General features: G+C 34.8%; 1 protein-coding gene across 1 annotated transcript in view; it reads left to right on the top strand.

The window, feature by feature from the left end:
* Positions 1 to 14: 14 nt before the first annotated feature.
* Positions 15 to 20,144, top strand: part of IMPG2 (interphotoreceptor matrix proteoglycan 2) — a gene marked incomplete at its 5' end in the record, with an annotated part of 43,452 nt that continues 23,322 nt past the window's right edge. The window contains 7 exons of the mRNA XM_081327732.1: positions 15 to 111; positions 3,365 to 3,604; positions 8,284 to 8,450; positions 14,197 to 14,228; positions 16,813 to 16,862; positions 17,213 to 17,295; positions 18,786 to 18,947. Coding sequence (XP_081183858.1) covers positions 15 to 111; positions 3,365 to 3,604; positions 8,284 to 8,450; positions 14,197 to 14,228; positions 16,813 to 16,862; positions 17,213 to 17,295; positions 18,786 to 18,947 — 831 coding nt within the window. The remainder of the gene's footprint in view (positions 112 to 3,364; positions 3,605 to 8,283; positions 8,451 to 14,196; positions 14,229 to 16,812; positions 16,863 to 17,212; positions 17,296 to 18,785; positions 18,948 to 20,144) is intronic.

Here is a 20,144-nt window from a genome sequence, read left to right as displayed (position 1 = left end):
TTGATAGAAGAAAAATGCCTTCAAGCCCTTTCTGTCCCCACCATATTTGTATGACTCCATCTGTTTATACTGATGGAGATATGCAGGTAAAAGTAGGAATTTACAATATTGGTATGTACGGTGTGTCTGTGTGTGTACATATGTATATGTATATAGGTAGCTGTAGAAAGATAGGTAGATAGGTATGGATATGGATATGTCCATATGTGTATGTGTTTGTGTAGGTATGAAAGTTGTGGGAGTGGTGCCTACAATTTGAAAATGCGGAAGGACATATTTCTCATGAAAAAGCTTTTTCCTCTGAGCTGAATAGCTCCAGCCAGAAGGATCAGAGCAGATATATATACAGTATCAAGAAGATCTGGAAGAGACCTAAGTGTGTTCTGATGGAAAAGATCTGAGGAATACTTTGAAGAAGTTTATCAATGGACTTGTCTTGGAAGGCCAGAAATAATTTAGTAGGTAAAACCTAGAAAGAGGTCCTGGAGCTGTAAGTGGAGCAGTGTTTGAGGCCACCAAAAAAGCCATATAGAAGACCATGCAAGAAGCTTGCCTACCAAAAGCCCCTGTTGGTGAGGTCTACCAGAGAGATTGAGACAGCTTCTTGTAGATGATGGTATAATGGTCAGCCCTTGGTGATGCCTTGTCAGACGATGTAATGTGTCCCAGAATAAAGTTATACAGTAGTAGATATTTAGATCTATTTAGCCTTTAACGACTACTTGTCCAGTACCGTTGGGCCATGTTGATTGATTGATTTGATTGTATACCAGCCCATCTCACATTCATGACTTTGGGCAGCTCACCTAATTAAAAGAACCACACTAAATAAATAAATAAGTAGAACTCCATTAAAACCAGATTAAAACATAATAAGCAGGAAAATGCAAGTCACATGTTATGTATCATTTATGATACTTTATTCCAGTTATGCAAAACACATCTTTGGGTAAGTAAAGAGTAAAGCTTTGGAACCAACTGTATGTACTATATGAACACTTCCATGTATTTTTCTTTGCAAGAATACAGAAGGGATTGGCGTCTTTCGGGAAATTTTTTCAGTTCCCAGTTCTAGTCAGAAATCCTAGGATTACCTTATTGACTCATATCCAGATATTAACTAGGTCTGAAAATTTAGCTTTTTGGGATCAAGGTCAATGTGAACTGGTCTTTCAGGTATGTCAATTTTAAAATTATTATTTTCATGTATATGTCATTGTGTATATATAAAAGCCCATAGTTTTTTGTTCATTTCCTTTGTAAAGGGGCTAGCAATAGCATTATAAAAACTAAAATTATAAATAACTACATTATTCAACAACATTCTTCTTGGTCTATTTCCTAAATATTTCCCTGGAGAATCATAGTGATAAATTAAATCATGCATATGTTGTTACCATCCAGAGTTACAGCAAAATCACCCAAGGATGAAAATCTCTTAGATATGTCTACAACTTATGTTTAAGTTATTGCTTAGATACTACTTTTCCCCCAAGAAGTTGATTAAAATTGTATTTTGTTAAGTGTGAATGGTACTGTACTTGTATGGAATGCCAGTTAAGGGCATGATAAGCTCCAGTAAAGCTGGCTCAGCTGACCAGCTTAATATTTTTTTTAAAAAAAAACCTGTCTGCACTGTAATGACTAATATCAAGAAGCTTCTCCATTAGCACCTCTGTAACTCCCAAAATGAAAAATGAAATAATTTATTTTAGAGAAAATAATCTTAGATATTTTGTTGGGCTTTTGTTAAAGGAACTATAGTAATTTCTTTTTTTTTAATGATCAGAAGGAATAATATACGACACCAGTGCTTTTCCTGGAAGACAGACTTATTGGATGCTTAATACGTTCAGGATTGCTGGTCCAGTGGAAAAGGGATTTGATTATTTCCCTTTTCACTTTAAATATAAAATAGAATAAAAGATAAATATGTGTGACTTTCCTTGGAAAATATATTTAGGAATATGCATATTTGTTTTGGCTAAAAGGGATTTTCCAACATTTGCAGGTAAGAAAATATACCTAATAATTTGTGTCTCTGTGTAGTGCTTTAATATTCATTTATAAGCCATTTTACTAGTTAAACAGTTATTTCATCCTTTGTAGTTAATGAAAATTCATTTAATTAGAATGAGAGGGAATAGCTTATATGGTGCTAGAATAAGTCTTTCTGTACTGGAATCCAATGATTATCTGCAATTCTTAAAACTGACAGGAAAAATTAATTGTAGGCTATAATGTCCCTATCCTTAACATAAGAATAAGCATTACCTAAGGCTTGCTTTTATTGAAATATGTATATCATAAGAATAAATACTAAGCATATGTCTGTTTTATATTTACAGAGTAGACTCAGTAGTAGCTTTTCTCAGAAAATAACTACTCTCTTAATATTATTCATATTTGTCCTCAAGCCAGGGGCAAGAATAAAATGTTGTAACTCTTCTTGTAATGTATATATATATATATATATATATATATATATATATATATATATATATATATATATATATATATATATGAAAGTTTTATGCTGTTTGTCCAAGTTAGGTTGTTACAAATAGAAAATGTTTAAGAAATGAGTAACAGCAAGCCCTCTGATCTGGTAGGAAAATTCTGTAAGATATATGCAGAACACATATGAGATACTCTATATATTCTCTGTATATGATAAAGGATTATACGGACTATATAGAAATCAGTCTCATCACCTAGGCAGAAATATGTTTTAACAAGAATGTAGGAGTTTCTTGAGATCTATGGAAACAGAAATGCTAGCTCTTCTTGTTCTTCAATTGTAAAACAAGTTTATTTTTCTTATTTTGTGGCACAAATCTATATAATAAACATTTTTTTCCTTACCAATCCCATGATGATGTTTTTAATAACAAAAGGTTTATATTTAAGAGTTATTATTTGCAATACTATAACAACAAAGAATGTATAATTATCTAGTGGAAAAGGTATTATAATTATTATGATACACTCTTTTTTGTTAGAGTCATATCTTGCCTTTTTGTTCAAGAACTGAAGGCAGTGTACATAGGACTTCCTTTCCTTATTTTTCTTTATATCAACAACGGTATGAGTTGGGTTGGACTGAAAGAGAATGACTGGCCCAAAGTCACCTAGTGGCCTTTGGTGACTAATGGTGGACTAGGATATTGATCTCCTTAGCCTCAGTGCAACATTTTAACTCCTACACTGCTTAGTTATCATCCATATTACCAGATGTGTATAAGAACACTAGACTGGAAACATCTGAAAGATTATATTTCTTAATGAAACTTATAAGATAGTGTAGTATTATTGCATATCTGTACCTCCTTAAAAATATTTCTTTGTGATGTTCTCTATTTAGAGGAACTAGTACCTAAGGATATTTCTTTGGATCTTTCACCTGATACCTGGCAAATAAATATAAATCATCCTCCATTTCTGGATTCTAAGCCTTTTCTTGACTTCAAGGAATCACGGAAGTTCAGCAGGCATTTATTTCGAACGAAGAGGTCCATTTTCTTTCCTACTGGAATTAAAGTATGCCCAGAAGAGTCTATAGAACAGGCTACTGCCAATCATCTTAAATATTTCAAACGTAGAGGTAAGTGAGCAGTCCAAGGCAACTGCTGTTTCTTGATATTTATGTGAATGTTAGAAACCCTCAGAAAAGCAACTCCGTTGGGCTGATGTTGGGTCTATTGCCATTTTTTTAATTTGCCTTGTCTTCCTGTTACTCATCAGGAAGTTGCACCAATGAAGGATATAGGCTGAGCAAAGATAACTGCAACCAAATTAACAATTACAGCAAATAATAGGACAATCAAGGAAAGCTGTCTATTTGGATTTTTGCTTTGTTTCACTTGTTTGTTACCTTAAATCATGAATTTCCTGCAATAGCTCAAGACAATATGCATAATACTCCTACAGCCTGGTCTGATATGCTAACTAAATTATAGCAATTAGCTTAAAGCTTCAAAGCTGCATGGATTCCAGAACCTAGATTTTCCCATCTTAATGCAGTATTTTAATTATTATGCTACTTTTCCACTATACTGTATATTAGCAAAGTAAATTCTCCTCTCACTATATTAGCACTAGTATTTAAGTTATTCCTGTTACCTCAAGGGATAGCCACTAACATATGGGAGATTGAAGAAGGCAATGTAAATTTTGTTTGGAAAAGTTATGTTGCCTCTCAGTGCAGGCAGGCTTAAAAAATTATGTGATATATGAAAAAATATGACAGCTCAGTCAGTGTAGGGGTTTGGAGGAAACTTATATACACACGTATCATTTACTTGACTAGGTGGATATTACAAATGAGAATAACATAAAGGTAAAGGTAAAGGTTCCCCTGCACATGCGTGCTAGTTGTTTCCAACTCTAGGGGCCGGTGCTCACCTCGTTTCAAAGCCGAAGAGCCAGCACTTGTCCAAGGAAGTCTCCGTGGTCATGTGGCCAGCATGACTAGACACCAAAGGTGCACAGAACACTGTTACCTTCCCACCGTAGTGGTCCCTATTTTTCTACTTGCATTTTTACGTGCTTTCGAACTGCTAGGTTGGCAGACGAGTAACAGGCACTCACTCTGTTACGCGGTACTCGGGATTCGACCCGCCAAACTGCCAACCTTCTGATTGACAAACTCAGCGTCCTAACCCACTGAGCCATCGCGTCCCTCTAACATAAAGCTTGTAGTGCTTAAATTCAATTCCACAAAGACAGAAATTTTCCAGAGATCATGAGTTTATGCATTGCCAAGCAGGATCAGAAAAAGGCATGCTTGCCATAAGAAGATGTAGAGAGATAGCTTCAAAGCATCTTCTTTGGAATCAGATCTGAGGCATTACATTTTCCTATAGTGAACAGTGTAGTATCTCTAGACTTCTAAGTATAATCTTTTAAATTGTGATCCTGAGATAAAGGAGAAAGTGCTTCATTCCTTCTCTTCCATTTATGTCTATTGCCATTATACATTTTGCCTCTATAATTTATATAATTTGACCATAGTTTCCATGTCTCAACATCCAAACAGATTGGTTAGATTCCTAAGAACCTGTACAGCCCTTTTTCACTAAATGTTCTTAATTCTACATAGAGTTCACTGCTTCTCTCTAAGTTTCTTCACAACTATAATCAATTAATTGTACCTGCTATCTTTAGTGCTATCTTTAAGAATGGCAAGCTTAAATAAAAGGGATTTGTGGGGGCTATATTTAAGACATTTAAATGCTGTCTTAAAATAAATTAGAAACCAGAACATGGTCCATTCCTGCAAAGGATTGAAGTGGTAGATGTAGTGCTGTAGATATTGGTTGAAGTTAGGTAATATTTTAACATCACATCTGATGTTAAAGAGCTTACACAAATTAACAGCACAGAAAACTAAACAAATATCTCCTGCATCCTGCCAATCTACCATTTACCAATAAAATATCTTGCCATTAAATGTCCTTCTCTGTCTTCAGTTTATGTTTCATCTCTTCTGTTTCATTTGAGTAACCTGCCATTTCTGCAACATACATTCTCACATGCTCATGTCTCCTTCCTTCCTTCCTTCCTTCCTTCCTTCCTTCCTTCCTTCCTTCCTTCCTTCCTTCCTTCCTTCCTTCCTTCCTTCTTCTTTCTTTCTTTCTTTCTTTCTTTCTTTCTTTCTTTCTTTCTTTCTTTCTTTCTTTCTTTCTTTCTTTCTTTCTTTCTTTCTTTCTTTCTTTCTTTCTTTCTTTGTCATCTCTTCATTTCTTTCTTCAACTCCAAACAGCAGTTTACTATATAATTAAATCTATTCAAATATTTCATTTTTCTACGGTCCCTATTTGTTATTTATTTGATGTGATCTGCATTTAGCCCAGATGGCCAAAGAAGCTGTGAACTGACATGACATTTTTCTTTCTCTCCTCCTAGGCTACCTACCAACAAGAGAATGAATTGATATCTAGAATAAGATTGACTTATACTGATTAAAAGTGCTCCTTAATAATAATACTGCTAGTGGTGTAAAATTTTAGGAGAAAGAGGCTTCTTTGAGGCTTTAACTCATTAACAGTGACAAACTGTTGGACACTTGGGAGTTAATTTTTAAATGTTTAGTTTGCCTGAGCCAAGATACTATACATGGTTCAATGTTTTAGAAACACAAATGGGATTATAATTGGATTAAACTGAAGAACTGCTCATTTACATAAATGACCGAGCAAGCTCTCCAACCCCCAAGTAACTAAGCAGGACTAGTCAGGCACTGATCCCCAGCAAATCCCTTTCTGGAGAATGACAAGTAATAGACTAAAGCATCTTACCATGTGTAATGATGAAAAGGCATTTAATAGCAATGTTACTGGCACTTCCTGAAAAGACTAAAGCTTTTTGTGAGGAAGACCTGTTGTGAGGAAGAACTGTTCTCACACTGAATCCTCCTAAGACACAAATAAATTTTAATTTTCTTGTTGTAGGCCCCCTAGAGTATCCCCCATAGCAAGAAAGGCGGCACATAAATTTAACAAACAAACAAATAATGATAGAGGCTACCCTTACAGGACTGAAATCATACTAAATGTTATTGTCAAGTGTCAGTGATACAAGCCAATAACTCAGCCCTTGCCAATTTGATCATCTAAGCTTTTAAAAAGTAGGAACAGTGTAAATTGTGAAATGTAAATCTGGAAGATAATAGGTTGCAGAAGGCTGTAATGGATAAGCCCTTTATATAACATTGTGAGTTTCTCAGTTTTTATTTTTAGATTATTTATGTTTGTAATTATTCATTGACTTTTTATTCTTTCTTAGGAATCATCTATATGAGATGGGTGGTCATTTGAAACAAACAAACAAAAAATAAACAACCCAATTACCCAATATTCTGGAGAATTACACAAGAAGTTTCAAGTATTAGCATTTGAAAAATTCATGGTGATTGATTGTTTAGGAATTCTGATTACTAGTATAGACCAGATTTATCTTACTATTCATTCTGTTCAGATACAGTACATTTGTACATGAGCTCAAACAATTTTTTACAGAAAAAAACTGCCTACTTGATGTAGGCTGAAATATAATTTTCCATATTTTAAACTTATTTAATACATTTGTTTTAAAGCTATTCTATCATTTGGAAAGAGGGAGGAAAAGTGGTGTATGTAATTATACAAAAAATGAGGTTTTTCTAAGTGGAATGTTTAAAAGGTCTATACCACAAAGCCTTAGATGATTTCTTGAAATTTATTTCAGACAAAATATAACAAAAACAATAGACAATGAACCATGTTCTACAGCTGATTGAAGATTGAAGAAAATAATGTTCTAACCAGGTCTTTTATCTCTGCATTCAATTTTAGTTGAAGAAAACTTCTCTTGGCATCACTTCTGTGTGATTTATCTGAACAAGATCGTTGTCTACATGCACTAATGTTGAAATTTTGTTTTCTTCATCTTAACTTTAAACCTCTTTCTCTCAGGAAATTATGAAACTCATTTTTCATTTTTGCTGAAGTTGGTTCAGAATTGTATGACATTCTGGCAGTGTAATTCTACCTTGTAATACATCCACGAAGACACTAATAGAACAGTTAACTATAAATATATACACTCAATAAATCTAGTGCAATTTAAGCCACATTTATATTAAGAATAAATTGAAATAATTGAAAATAATTATCAATTTTTTATTTCCCATTTCTCTTTTCTTACTATTCTTTTAGCCTTTTCTTTAGAAAATTGTATCTACTTTCAACATTCTTCTGTCATTGTTTAACTTTTAATCTTGATAGCTTTTCATATAATATTAACATACCAATTTGTCTCTGCACTTCTTCTGATGTACACTCTCAGAAACTCTATAGTCACAAAGAGCTGTGCTTTTTTTTCATTCTTAAGTAAAGCAACTCTGTTCACTTCCGTGCGATACCATCCAGATTTTTGCAGACCAGATAGTCCTCTACCATATGAACAGTAACAGCTATTTCACGGTCTCTAGTGGATGTCTAGAAATTTTCTGCATTCTAACATTCAGTTGAATATAGTATCTCTTTTTAAATTCTAATCCATCAGGATTGTGCTTGTGCAGTAGCAACAACAGTATCTAGCAGCGTGTTTGTGCATCTCTCTCTCTCTCTCTCTCTCTCTCTCTCTCTCTCTCTCTCTCTCTCTCTCTCTCTCTCTCTCTCTCTCTCTCTCTCTCTCTCTCTCTCTCTCTCTCTCACCTAATTATACAACAAGATATTTGTTACATAATAGTGATATTGGTACTTTTACAGTAACAGATTTTTCTTTCTTTTTTTTTTTAAGTCTGCCAAGAAGCTATTTGGGAAGCCTTCAAAATTTTCTTGGACAGACTCCCAGGACAAGAAGAATACCAAAAGTGGCTAAATGAATGTGAGGCAGGAACTATGAATATATTTGAAATGGGCACCAATTTTAGTCAATCTGAAGAGTATCAAAGCCTCATAGCAAAGGTAAGAGATATGGAGTTTAAGACAATATCAGTTGGACATAGTTTCAGTTATAGTGAAGATAAGATGCTATATGATGGAAAAAGGATGTGCATTTTTTCTACTTGCATTTTTACGTACTTTCAAACTGCTAGGTTGGCAGAAGCTGGGACAAGTAACAGGCGCTCACTCTGTTAAAAGTATAGTACTTGCTTAATAACTTTGCTGTTGATAGAACAAGGCAAACTTTTGGGGCAGTTTATGGCAAATCAGATTTATAAGTGGATCTGATTGATTGACTATGTATGTACCTTTAGGTCAGCATCTATTCTTAGCAATCAAACAGATTTTTCTTCATAATGATCTGTCCTTATCCAGGTCCTTTGAGTCTTCCAATATTTCATCTCTTGCCATTGTAACTGAGCCTATACACTTCACTACTGATCATCCAGACATTTGAATATTTTTAAATGGCTACAGTACCAAGTGCTTGTCTGCAGTGTATTTCTTGGCTGCTTATTCCTTTACAATTGATGATTGAGGCTAAAGGGCAGAAACTATCTAACACTTCAATTTTTTTTTTCATTTTAAGGCTGGTTATTGTTTCGGCTGTCATTATTTTTGTCTTTGTACTTAGGGGGGCCTTCGCCCAGGTTCGCCTGGTGCGCCAGTTGCGGCCCTATCTAGACCGGGATGACTTATGTACGGTCACTCATGCGCTCATGACCTCTCATCTAGACTACTGCAACGCTCTCTACATGGGGCTGCCCTTGAGGACCACTCGGAGGCTCCAACTGGTACAGAATGCAGCCGCGAGAGTTGTGTTGGGAGTCTCCCAATACTCCCATGTTACACCTCTGCTCCGTGAGCTGCATTGGTTGCCAGTTGTCTTCCGGGTGAGATTCAAGGTACTGGTAATGGTGTTTAAGGCCCTACATGGCATGGGTCCGGAATACCTTAGGGAACACCTGCTGCCGGCATCAACTTCCCTCCGCCCTGTCCGTTCCCACAGAGTGGGCCTCCTCAGGGTGCCACCGATCAGTGAATGTCGATTGGTGGCCCCCAGGGGGAGGTCCTTCTCTGTGGGCACCCCGGAGCTATGGAATCGGTTACCGGTTGAGCTCCGGATGGTGCCTGACCTTCGCTCCTTCCGTCGCGATCTAAAGACATTCTTATTTGAACAAGCCGGCCTGGCCTGATGGGGGATGGGTGGGGTCTTTTACTATTATTTTAATATTTGTATTTACTGTTTTTAGTTGGGCATATATTTAATCCTTTTTAACTTTTGTATTTCTGTATTTTTTATGCTTGCCCTGTTCACCGCCCTGAGTCCTTCGGGAGAAGGGCAGTATATAAATAAAATTATTATTATTATTATTATTATTATTAATCTTAGTCCCTTTTTTTCACCATGCTCCTAGATTTTTATTACTGGCGCATGCAGACTCTTTGCATTTTTGCTATCAGAAAAATGTCATCAAGATAGGGCAGGTTACTGAAGTTTCTTCCTTCAGTTGAAAAGAAAACATGCTCATCTTTTTCCAATCCAGATTTCCATGGTACAAATATATTCAACATATAGACTGAATAAATAAATCCTTGTCTCATTCCTTTGCTACCTGCAGAATGTTTGTTTGTCATGCTCTGTCCATAATGTGGCTTCTTGACCTGTTCATCAGTTTTGCATAAAACGAAACACAACTTATCTGCCATACCATTTATATAGAAATTGAATCAAAGAGGTGCTAATATTCAGATTTGTTTTATACCCTTAGCAATTGAATATCAAGCCAGCTAGAATTAGTCTTGATTTAGCTGAATGTTCAGAAGGAGTAAATAAATGAAATTAGCTTGGTATCATCTAATGTTAAGTAGCTTTTTAAGTACTGTACTTTTCAATAATAAATCTGCTATGATGTTGTGATATATTTGAATTAATCAATGGGCAATTGGAGCTAAATGAATTATATGGATTGCTGATTCTAGCCTTTGAATTGAGTGTTGCATTTTAATGTTATTTTCTGCATTTTCCAAAAGTAATTCCATGTTGTGATATTGTCATTTCCTTTAATTTCTTTTTTTGTTCATAAAAATGTTAGAGTCATTTTTTCTGAGGATCCTTTGTGGTAAGGAAGTATACAAAAGCTGGAACTCAACAAATATTTATCTTATTATAACTGTGTGATATCAAATGAAATCCACTACATTAGTAAAGTGATATTAAATATACGCTTATCTAAACTTTTCCCCCAAAAGTTGTACAAACCTAAAAGCCTAATTAAGAAGTTAGTTATTTTAATCAGCTTCATAAAACTATAGAAATATTTATGATAACCATCTGTAAAGGCTGCAGTGATAGCTACAAGTAAAATAGTGGGGGGTTTTTTAAATGAAAAGTTTGGAGAAATGTTATGTCTTTGCTAAGGCACATATAATGATTTATAATGTATGCTTCTAGTAGCATTTGACTTTTAAAAAATAAAGAGTCTTTAATAAAGGCTTCTAAATGAGTTTTGGGGTTATATGTTTCGATTTCTGGGAATGGAGTTAAGAGATGATCTGACATGGGGAGCAAATACCAAAGTTGTGATGAAGAGAGCACAGCAGAGGTTATACTTCTTGAGAATTCTCAGGAAGCATAATCTCTCAAAGGACCTGTTGTTGGCATTCTACCACTGTACCATAGAGAGCGTGTTAACCTATGGTCTGTGTGTGTGGTTTGGGAGTTGTACAGTCAGGGAAAAAACAATGCTGTCCAGGGTCGTAAAGACTGCGGAGAGAATAATTGGGTGTATTCTTCCTACTTTAGATCAAATCTATGCCTCCAGGTGTTATAAGAAAGCTGTGGAGATTGTGCAGGATTGCACGCACCCCGGAAATGATCTCTTTCAGCTTCTGCCTTCTAGAAGGAGGTATAGGGTCATAAAGACCAGGACCAGCCGCTTGAGAAATAGTTTTTATCGAAAAGCGGTTTTGGCTTTGAATGCAGCAAAATGCAGTTTCTGAGAGAACTTCTGTATTTAGTTTTTAGAGTGTTAGAGTGTTTTTAGGGGTTAAATGTGTATATGTGGGGTGGGTGGTATGTTGATATGTATTTTGTTGTTTTTGTTGGGTTTTGTAGGGTTGATGTGGATTTTTCAATTTCATTGTTCTGTATGGGACAATGACAATAAAGATTATCGTATCATATTGTATCGTATTGTATTGTATATTTTAATGAAAGAAAAAAATAAACTATTTAAATAGTGTCATTTTAAGTTTTTGTTCAGAAGCATATGGGAGCAATTTAATCAACACATACCTATTTAATGAAGCCAACTATTCTAGTTTTTTTTAAAAAAAAGTTAAAAGAAACAAAAACGTATGGCATACTACAAATGTTATAAATTGCAATCCATTTCTGCAATCTCAATTTGTTCAGGTGGAATGGTTCCAACATATCAGAACCATAACAGGCTGTTGAAAGTAATGTTATACTTTTCTGCCATGATAGACTAAATTTGCATTTAGTCTTACACTCCTACTATGTAGCAGTAAAATTGCCAAGACCAGAATAGAGTATCAATATTTCTTTGAGTTGTTTTGTGGTCTCTGTAAAAATCATCTGCTCAAATACTAAAACCAGACACCAGGAGTGAGTGCCTAATCCCACAGTATCCAAGGTGACAGCATACTTATGTTTACCATCTAGCCCAAACACTTCCAGTAAGCGTTATTTTAAACCTGCTGGTTTTCAGCAGACCAGCTGCCTAAGTGATTTAGAGTCAGATACATGTCCTGGGCTAATAGAATCCCCCCTCCCACCCCCACTATTTCCAAGTTTACACCTTGTAATCCAATATTTTTCAACCTTGGCAAATTTAACTTCAACATGGCTGTTTGGGTAATTAAATCCACACCTCTTAAAATTGTCAAGAAACACTGTTATAGAGTAATCCAACGAAGTGCAGGTCATAGTGGAGATAAATTATTGGCTGCTGCAAAACTAGTGGATATTTCATATTTGGTGAATATGAATTCAGTAGTTAGTTTACAAAATGATAAAACATCCACCTAAGCTATCATATGAACAAATAATTGCTGAATATTCAGGAAAACTTTGAAGTTTATACATTTTACTTAATTGTTTATTTAAAATGTGCAATAAATAGGCAACCGTATTTCTGATAATGACTATTCCCACTGCAATTTTTGTGATGTTTGTATATTATTCCTTAAATGTGCATTTACATCCCATTGTTTGAATCTTCCTATAATATAAGGATTTCCATACCTGGAAGAGAGATTTGTAAGCCTTTTAGAATCACAGTGTAAGTTGGGCAGCCATATACATTTTCTAAATAAATAAATATGCTGGTCAGGGACTAATATTTTTGCAGATTTCTGTGTATGTCTTTTTCCCCATACAGATCCTTTCTAACTGTTTTTTCATTAATGCAATAATTTAGAAGCTATTACTCATTTGCTATGTAAGATGCCTGTTAGGAGCCACCTGAATTGCAATATTTGAAAATTTAAACTGTTATTTCTCTCTTGAAAATATTTTAATTCCCCCATTAATTTTCAATTATTGGGTATAAATTCTGCTCCTACCAGTAAAAAAATAAAAATAAAAATGGCACTCTTCCACAAATGTGTATATTGGTAGTCTTGCACTCTTATCATTGACACATTTTATTTCTCTCAATGAATTTCTTTCTTTAGATAAGGAATCCATTCATAAATCTGCCTGCTAAATAATAACATTATAAATAATCTTTAAAATATCCTAAACAACGCATCCTACTATATCTAACTAGTGCTAAGTCTAGCATCCTATTTTCCCAACAACATAAATGACATGCATGTGAATGTTGCTTTATGATTTCTTATTGGCAATGCTTATGCTTAATATCTTCAATAGTCTGATTGTTCTATTTTGAATGCTTGGGACACATAATAAAAGCAAACAGAAATAACTCTTAATCTTATCCAAGAATACTAAATATGTGAAATTTCTGTCCCTTCTCTAATTTGCCTTAGAAATCATAATACCTATTTAGAGTATCCAGTGCCTACTTTTCAACAACTGAATCAAGAAAGTTAGCTTGCCTAATCATTGTCTGCCTTAACACTAATAACATATATCAATTTTCCTTTAATTAAATGTACAAATTAATCTGAATCGGCACACTGTATAATTCGCATATATTCGTTTTATATTCCAGTTTAGCCAAGCAACTAAGGCAATTATCAACATAGGAAAAATATAAAATGAAAGCAATTCACCTTCAAATAAACACATTATATTATATGTGCCCTCCATAAATAGAAAATAAACATATCTCTGAAACCTTTCACTGTTTTAAACAAATATTAATTGTTGGGAATGAAATTCAAGTTTTATTCCTGGTGACTGGACATCTGTGAATGAGGTGGCATGACAACACAAATCAAGATGTTGCCATGATAGTGCAATTGAAGCCCCACCCATTTTTATGTGTTAAATGTGGACCTTTCATCTGAAGTCTTACATAACCCTATTCCCCAATAATGTGGCTATTAAATTTAAGCGTCTATTGAATTAATGCATTTATTTCAGTAAACATATATGTCTTCAGCCTAGTGGGGGCTTTCTTTTGAATGTTTTTATGAATAAATAAGAATGAATGGGTTTGGCTATTTGGAATGCTTGGGACACATAATAAAAGCACATATATAAAACATAAAACATAACATAAATTTACAAAATGCAGTTCCACATTTAAAATATGGTTTTCTATTTTTCTAGAAATTGTCCTATACTAAAGAAGCAATGGACGGGTGAGTATCTATATTGCTCTATATTTTATAGTTCAGGTAGTCCTTGAATTACAATTACAGTTGGGAACCACAATTTCCATTGCTAAGCAAAGCAGTTGTTAAATCAGTTGTAAAAGATTTTATGACCTTTTTGCTGTGTTATTGTGTAAGTGAATTATTGAAATTGTTAAATGAACCATGTGGTCACTAAGCAAATCCAATTTCCTCCCTTGATTTTGCTTTCAGTTTTACTCCTGCATTTATGATTTTAAAACCAATTTGCAATTTTTTGGCATCATTTTACTATTCTGGAATGTTTCAGGTCTTGATCATAAAAATTGGAGCTAATTGTGGCCTGCCTGATAAATACAAGATCATTTCAAAGATTTGTTGAAAATGATCACTGTACATATGCCACAAACAATTTCAGGTAATTTCAGAAGGGGTCTTTATAATATAAAGTTTTTTGAAGCATAAAATATATATCCCCAAATGCTGAAACTGAATACTACCTTCCCAGAGAAATAGAAGAATGTCAGGGGTTCTTTATAAGTTGAGACATACTGAGAAACAGTCAAATGGAATAGTACTTAGGGAGCTCAGAATTTACTTATATATCAAAATACTGTAGTACTTTCTATTAAACAGGAAAAGTTTTGTTTTCAAAGAGCAGTTATAAAATTTAAACACTAAAAGAAAAAAAATAACTGTAATGCCACTTGTTCCCATTTCTACATCCTTTTTTCTCTTTTAGAAAAATGGGATAGCAGCTTATTTACACTGAAACAAAATTGTTTCATGCTACTGACATACATACAGTGAAAAATGAAGATACAGTATATGCAGCTATTATGTTAAGTATGCTTTTAAGCACACAGGCTAAAACATGTCTTCATAAGGACTTTGTAAAGAAGAATGCTGTAGCACCTACACATAATAAGAGCTATTGGCATTATGTATTAATGCCAACCTAACCACTGTAATTCCTAAAGCCTAGAACTGCATCTTAGAATGTCATGTAGAATTATATTTGTTTCAGAGAAAATTCCTTTAATAATATAGGATCTTTTCAGTTCATTTCACATTCATATTAAAATCTGACTTTGTTTTTCTTGAACAAAATGAACTGGATAGTAATTAGGGAAATTACTAAAATGAAACCCAGTATGCAAACGAAATGTAAAATGGCAGGTTTTCTGTATAGGTTCTATTTCCTCCAGTGATTTGCGTTCTTTCCTCTGCAGTCAAAGAATATATTCCAAACCCAGGCTTACAGTATGTTACATCTACTACTTGTCACACTTGATCTTTCAATTATGACGAATGTTAGAGCTTTATTTTATTTCACTTGATTTGCTTAGATTTAAATCTTGAGTGAATTAATTAATCTTAGTCTCCTGAAACTTTTTTCTCCATTGAAATCATTGGTTTTCGCAGATGTAACTGCACATCATATCCACCATTCCGCAGAGAGTTTTTTGTTGTGTTTTTGTTAAATTGTAGATGAATGGTTCAGATCAAAGGTCAAATAAATTGAAACAAACAGATATTTCTACTTAATGTATTTATGCATGGATATTTTCAGGAATATTCAAGTCTCTATGCTTTGACTTGGGTTTCATAAAAATATCAATTCTGTAGAGGTTAAAGGTTTCTCAATCTCAAAGGTGCTTTTTCAAAAGCAACTGGACGGTTTTTCCTTGAGGAGGAAGAAGAAGAGAAGAAGGAGAAACAGTCCAGTTGCCTTTGAAAAACCACCTTTGAGACAACTATGACCTGAGAATCACCATAAACAAAGATTTTTCAGGTTTATAATTGTAATGTGTCTTAACTCTAAAGGGAAAAATGGATGCAGTTAAATAGTTCAGTTTGTATTCTGAGGTGCCATCACTGATTTTAGAATAATCATCTATTTATAAATAGATAACATTTAGTTACCTAATTTCTGAAAGATTTCTTCTGAGAATTTTGACATTAAATACAACAAAATGCCAAATAATGGCTTTGGTTTTTGCTTTAAGTTTTAAGTGATGCTCAGATGTTTTGGGATTGCACCCAAGGCTCCTATAATTATTAATACTATTTTTCTTTTCTTTTCTTTTTTTGCCACTGATATTCTATTTCTGTTTGCACATCTTTGTATTTTATTATTTTCAGTCCTTTCTTTTCTATTTTGTTATTATTTTTATTATTGGAAAATGATATACATTTTAAACTAGGTACAAATCACCATAGAAATGTTATATTAAGGAATTGGGATGAATATGTTTTTAAAACACCATATATATAAACTTACAATAAAGAAAAAGCACGACATATCCAGATTTGAGACAGAAAATATAAAAATTTGCTTTTGATTGTAATGAAAATATAATTGATAATTTTCTGGATTTATCACAGTAAAAACTGTGACACACACAAGCACACATACACTCATGATTTGTTGTAAAAGCATTCTACAAATAACATTAGATTATTTATCTACTTACCTCTCTTTTCTGAAAGATCCATGGGAATAAGGACTGTTATTTTTTAAAGAAAATATTTAATCTATTTCCTTCTCACTCACACATACATACTTCTTTTTGTTTTTCTTATTTTTCAGTTTTAGGATGTCAACTCCTTCTCCAGTTGGGGATACTACCACTTTGAGAGGTCTGTTCTGCTTAATTTGTCCATTGCCTGATTTGTGAATTAGTGAAAAGGATGGAGCAATATGATTAAGGTCTTGCATGGGACCAAAATACTTGGAATTGGGGTCCCTAGCTATAAAAAGGAATATTTTCTGTGCAGAGAAATGCTGCACCTGTGATGGGCCAAGTCAATATTTGTTTTGCTCCAATAACTTAGATTCCAATTTTCAATGGGTCAGTGTTAAATGTGACTAAAACTTTAATCAGACTTATTTTGTTTTGACTTGATCTTAATCTTTTCATGCTTGGATTGTTCTTTATTTAACAAAATAGTCAACTTAAAAATAAGGTGACATCTATTATTTTCTGTAGATATAGTTGCCAATATTCCTCCTCCTGATGTGGTCTCAACTGATGGTCATTTGGAGAGAACTGAAAAATCAGAAGATCATGAAGTAAGCTTAAGTGCTTTATAAGATTGCTTTAATTTTTACAGATGTTGCCTGATAGGTATTGGAGCAGTAATAACTTCATCGAAGTTAAAAAAAAAATCCTTCATTATTTTTTACTTCAAAGGCTAACCAAGATTAGAACAATATTGAAAATCTCTGCTTGGTAGTTCAACATTTTTTAAAATTCAGAATTCATCAAATTTTGTTTAAAATGAATTTATTTTATTTTTGCTGCATTTAATAGTAAGCTGGAAAATTATCAAAAGGAATTGAAAATCCAACTTTATATACAATGGTATAGAATAAGCCCATTAATGAAAACAAAACATGGTTCTCTTCTCTGATCACTATCTACTTCCATGATTTCAGCTATGTCCATAACCAGCTGTTTCCCTTCTCCCTGTTTTGTGTCTTGGGTGAAGTTTCATCTCTCTGAGACATCCCTTCCTCTATAGAAGTCACCAACTGATTTTCTTCTCCCTCTCCTATTGTGAACCTATATGCTCACACAACTTTGCAGTTTACCTTTATCCCCAGCCAGTTCCTTCTACAACAGTTTCCTCTACTCTAGGTAGTTCTCAACTTATGACCACAATTTGGACTGGAATTTCCATAGATAAAAAATGCGATTATTTTTTTAAAAAAAATATCATTTTATTGCATCACTTAGTGACAGCAATCTCAGCAGTCTTGGTTGCTGTTGTTAAACATGCAATATTGGCCATTAAGCGAGTACCCACCCCAATCCAAGCCATATTGGGCTTGGTTCCTCCCAGCCCCAAGTCTGAGTAAGGTAAGGGACTGCCTCCAATTCCCACCCACCTACCTTTCTCCCCCCAATCCCTGCTTTTTGGCCACCTTTCATTCTGCCTTGTAGGGTGGCAAGCAACTCCAGAAATGTGCAGCTCTGCTTGTTACATTATAGGAAGCTGCACCTTGCATCCCAAGTCCTCTGCACTCTCCTGCTGCAGCTGACTTTCCTGATCTTCTTGCTCCCACTACTGCAGGGGCAAGCTCAGGCTGGCCTTCAAAGCAAAAAAAAAAAAAAAAAAAGAGAGAGAGAGAGAGAGAGAGAGAGAGAGAGGAAAAAATAGTCTCAGAGCTGATGTGTACTAAAAAGCCTCTTTGCACCTCCCTCCCTCCCTCCCTCCCTCCCTCCCTCCCTCCCTCCTTCCTTCCTTCCTTCCTTCCCTCCCTCTTTCTTTCTTTCTTTCTTTCTTTCTTTCTTTCTTTCTTTCTTTCTTTCTTTCTTTCTTTCTTTCTTTCTTTCTTTCTTTCTTTCTTCAGTGTGAAGCCTAGAACCAGTCTTACCTAGGATCATGGTACAAACAGTTCCAAGTTTTTTTCTTTTATTTCCAGCAAAAAGCCCAGCCCCTATCTGACTCAGGAACATGGTGCAAAGGGGCTCTGGGTATAGAAATGTAGTTTGGGGAGGATGTTTATGACTAGAATTCATTAAATCAAATTGTTCTTTTGCTTGTGTGCTTTGCCAGGTCAGTAATGAGATAACAAGAGATTATACAAAACTAATGAAGCCTGCTCATGACCAGTTGGTTGTGTTCAGTATTCTTCTTCCTGAAGAGAAATACGTCAATGAGCTAAGCGACCTTTCCACTGAAGAATATCAACAACTCTCTCAACAATTTATTTCTGAAGTAATTATACTACCTATACATTTTTGCCATACACTTTAAGAGTTGCTTTTGAGGGTTGGAGATCAGGAAAGATGAACATTAGGAAAGAAGCCAGGATGCTTAATGTTAATAAACATTTATTATAATGGTTCCTATACTTACAGTGTCAGAGATTCATCCTCCTCAGAAAACAACAATTAGTTTGGATTGTGGTGAGGTAGGCAATCCTTAAGGTAAAGGTAAAGGTTCCCCCGCACATGCGTGCTAGTCGTTTCCGACTCTAGGGGCCGGTGCTCATCTCCGTTTCAAAGCCGAAGAGCCAGCGCTTGTCCGAGGACGTCTCCGTGGTCATGTGGCCAGCATGACTAGACACCAAAGGCGCACGGAACGCTGTTACCTTCCCACCGTAATGGTCCCTATTTTTCTACTTGCATTTTTACATGCTTTCGAACTGCTAGGTTGGCAGAAGCTGGGACGAGTAACAGGCGCTCACTCTGTTACGCGGCACTCGGGATTCGACCCGCCAAACTGCCGACCTTCTGATCGACAAGCTCAGCGTCCTAACCCACTGAGCCACCGCGTCCCTTAGACATGACTTAAAAAGAGTTGCATTTGGTGGGCATGTTTTATAGCCTTTCAACCTCTCTCTTCCACTTACCCTCAGAATTGCTTAGTTTTAGGCAATAGCAAGAAAAGGTTGCATATTAGTAAGGATTAAGGTATTGGGCCTTGCTAAGACAAACATTGAAAATCATTATCTAATTGGGATTAGAGCAAGACATTTGTTATCTCATAATATGCAAGAGTAAATAGAGATTGCCTAAGCAATCTCTTTTCCGGGTCTTAATCAAAAATGGTAACTCAGTTGAAGTTAGTTAATTGTTGAATAGTGAGAATGGCAGCCCAACATATTTAAGAATATTAGTCAATTAGCGCTCATTGTTGTTGCACAAGCTTCATAATATCTGCTAAAAGTGCTCTGTGAAAGATGCCTTGGAAATGAAAGGATTCCTGTTTTATTCTTATCCAGAATAAGCATGCTAAATGCCAACAGAGAAATGCAGGATAACCAGTCAGATTTATCATATTTTGGTGCTTAAGAAAGTAAAAAGAGAAACATTAACTGTTTGTTTTATCCAGCTTTTCCAGCTTTCCTAAACCAGACTTGTATTAATAATGGTCACACATGCTTAGTTATTTGAGAAGACAGATTTTTCC

Source organism: Vipera berus (genome assembly GCF_964194415.1).
Source record: "Vipera berus genome assembly, chromosome: 4".
In the NCBI taxonomy this organism is placed as follows: Eukaryota; Metazoa; Chordata; class Lepidosauria; order Squamata; family Viperidae; genus Vipera; species Vipera berus.
Note: the sequence above shows the minus strand (reverse complement) of the source record. Positions and strands in the feature narration are given on the sequence as shown.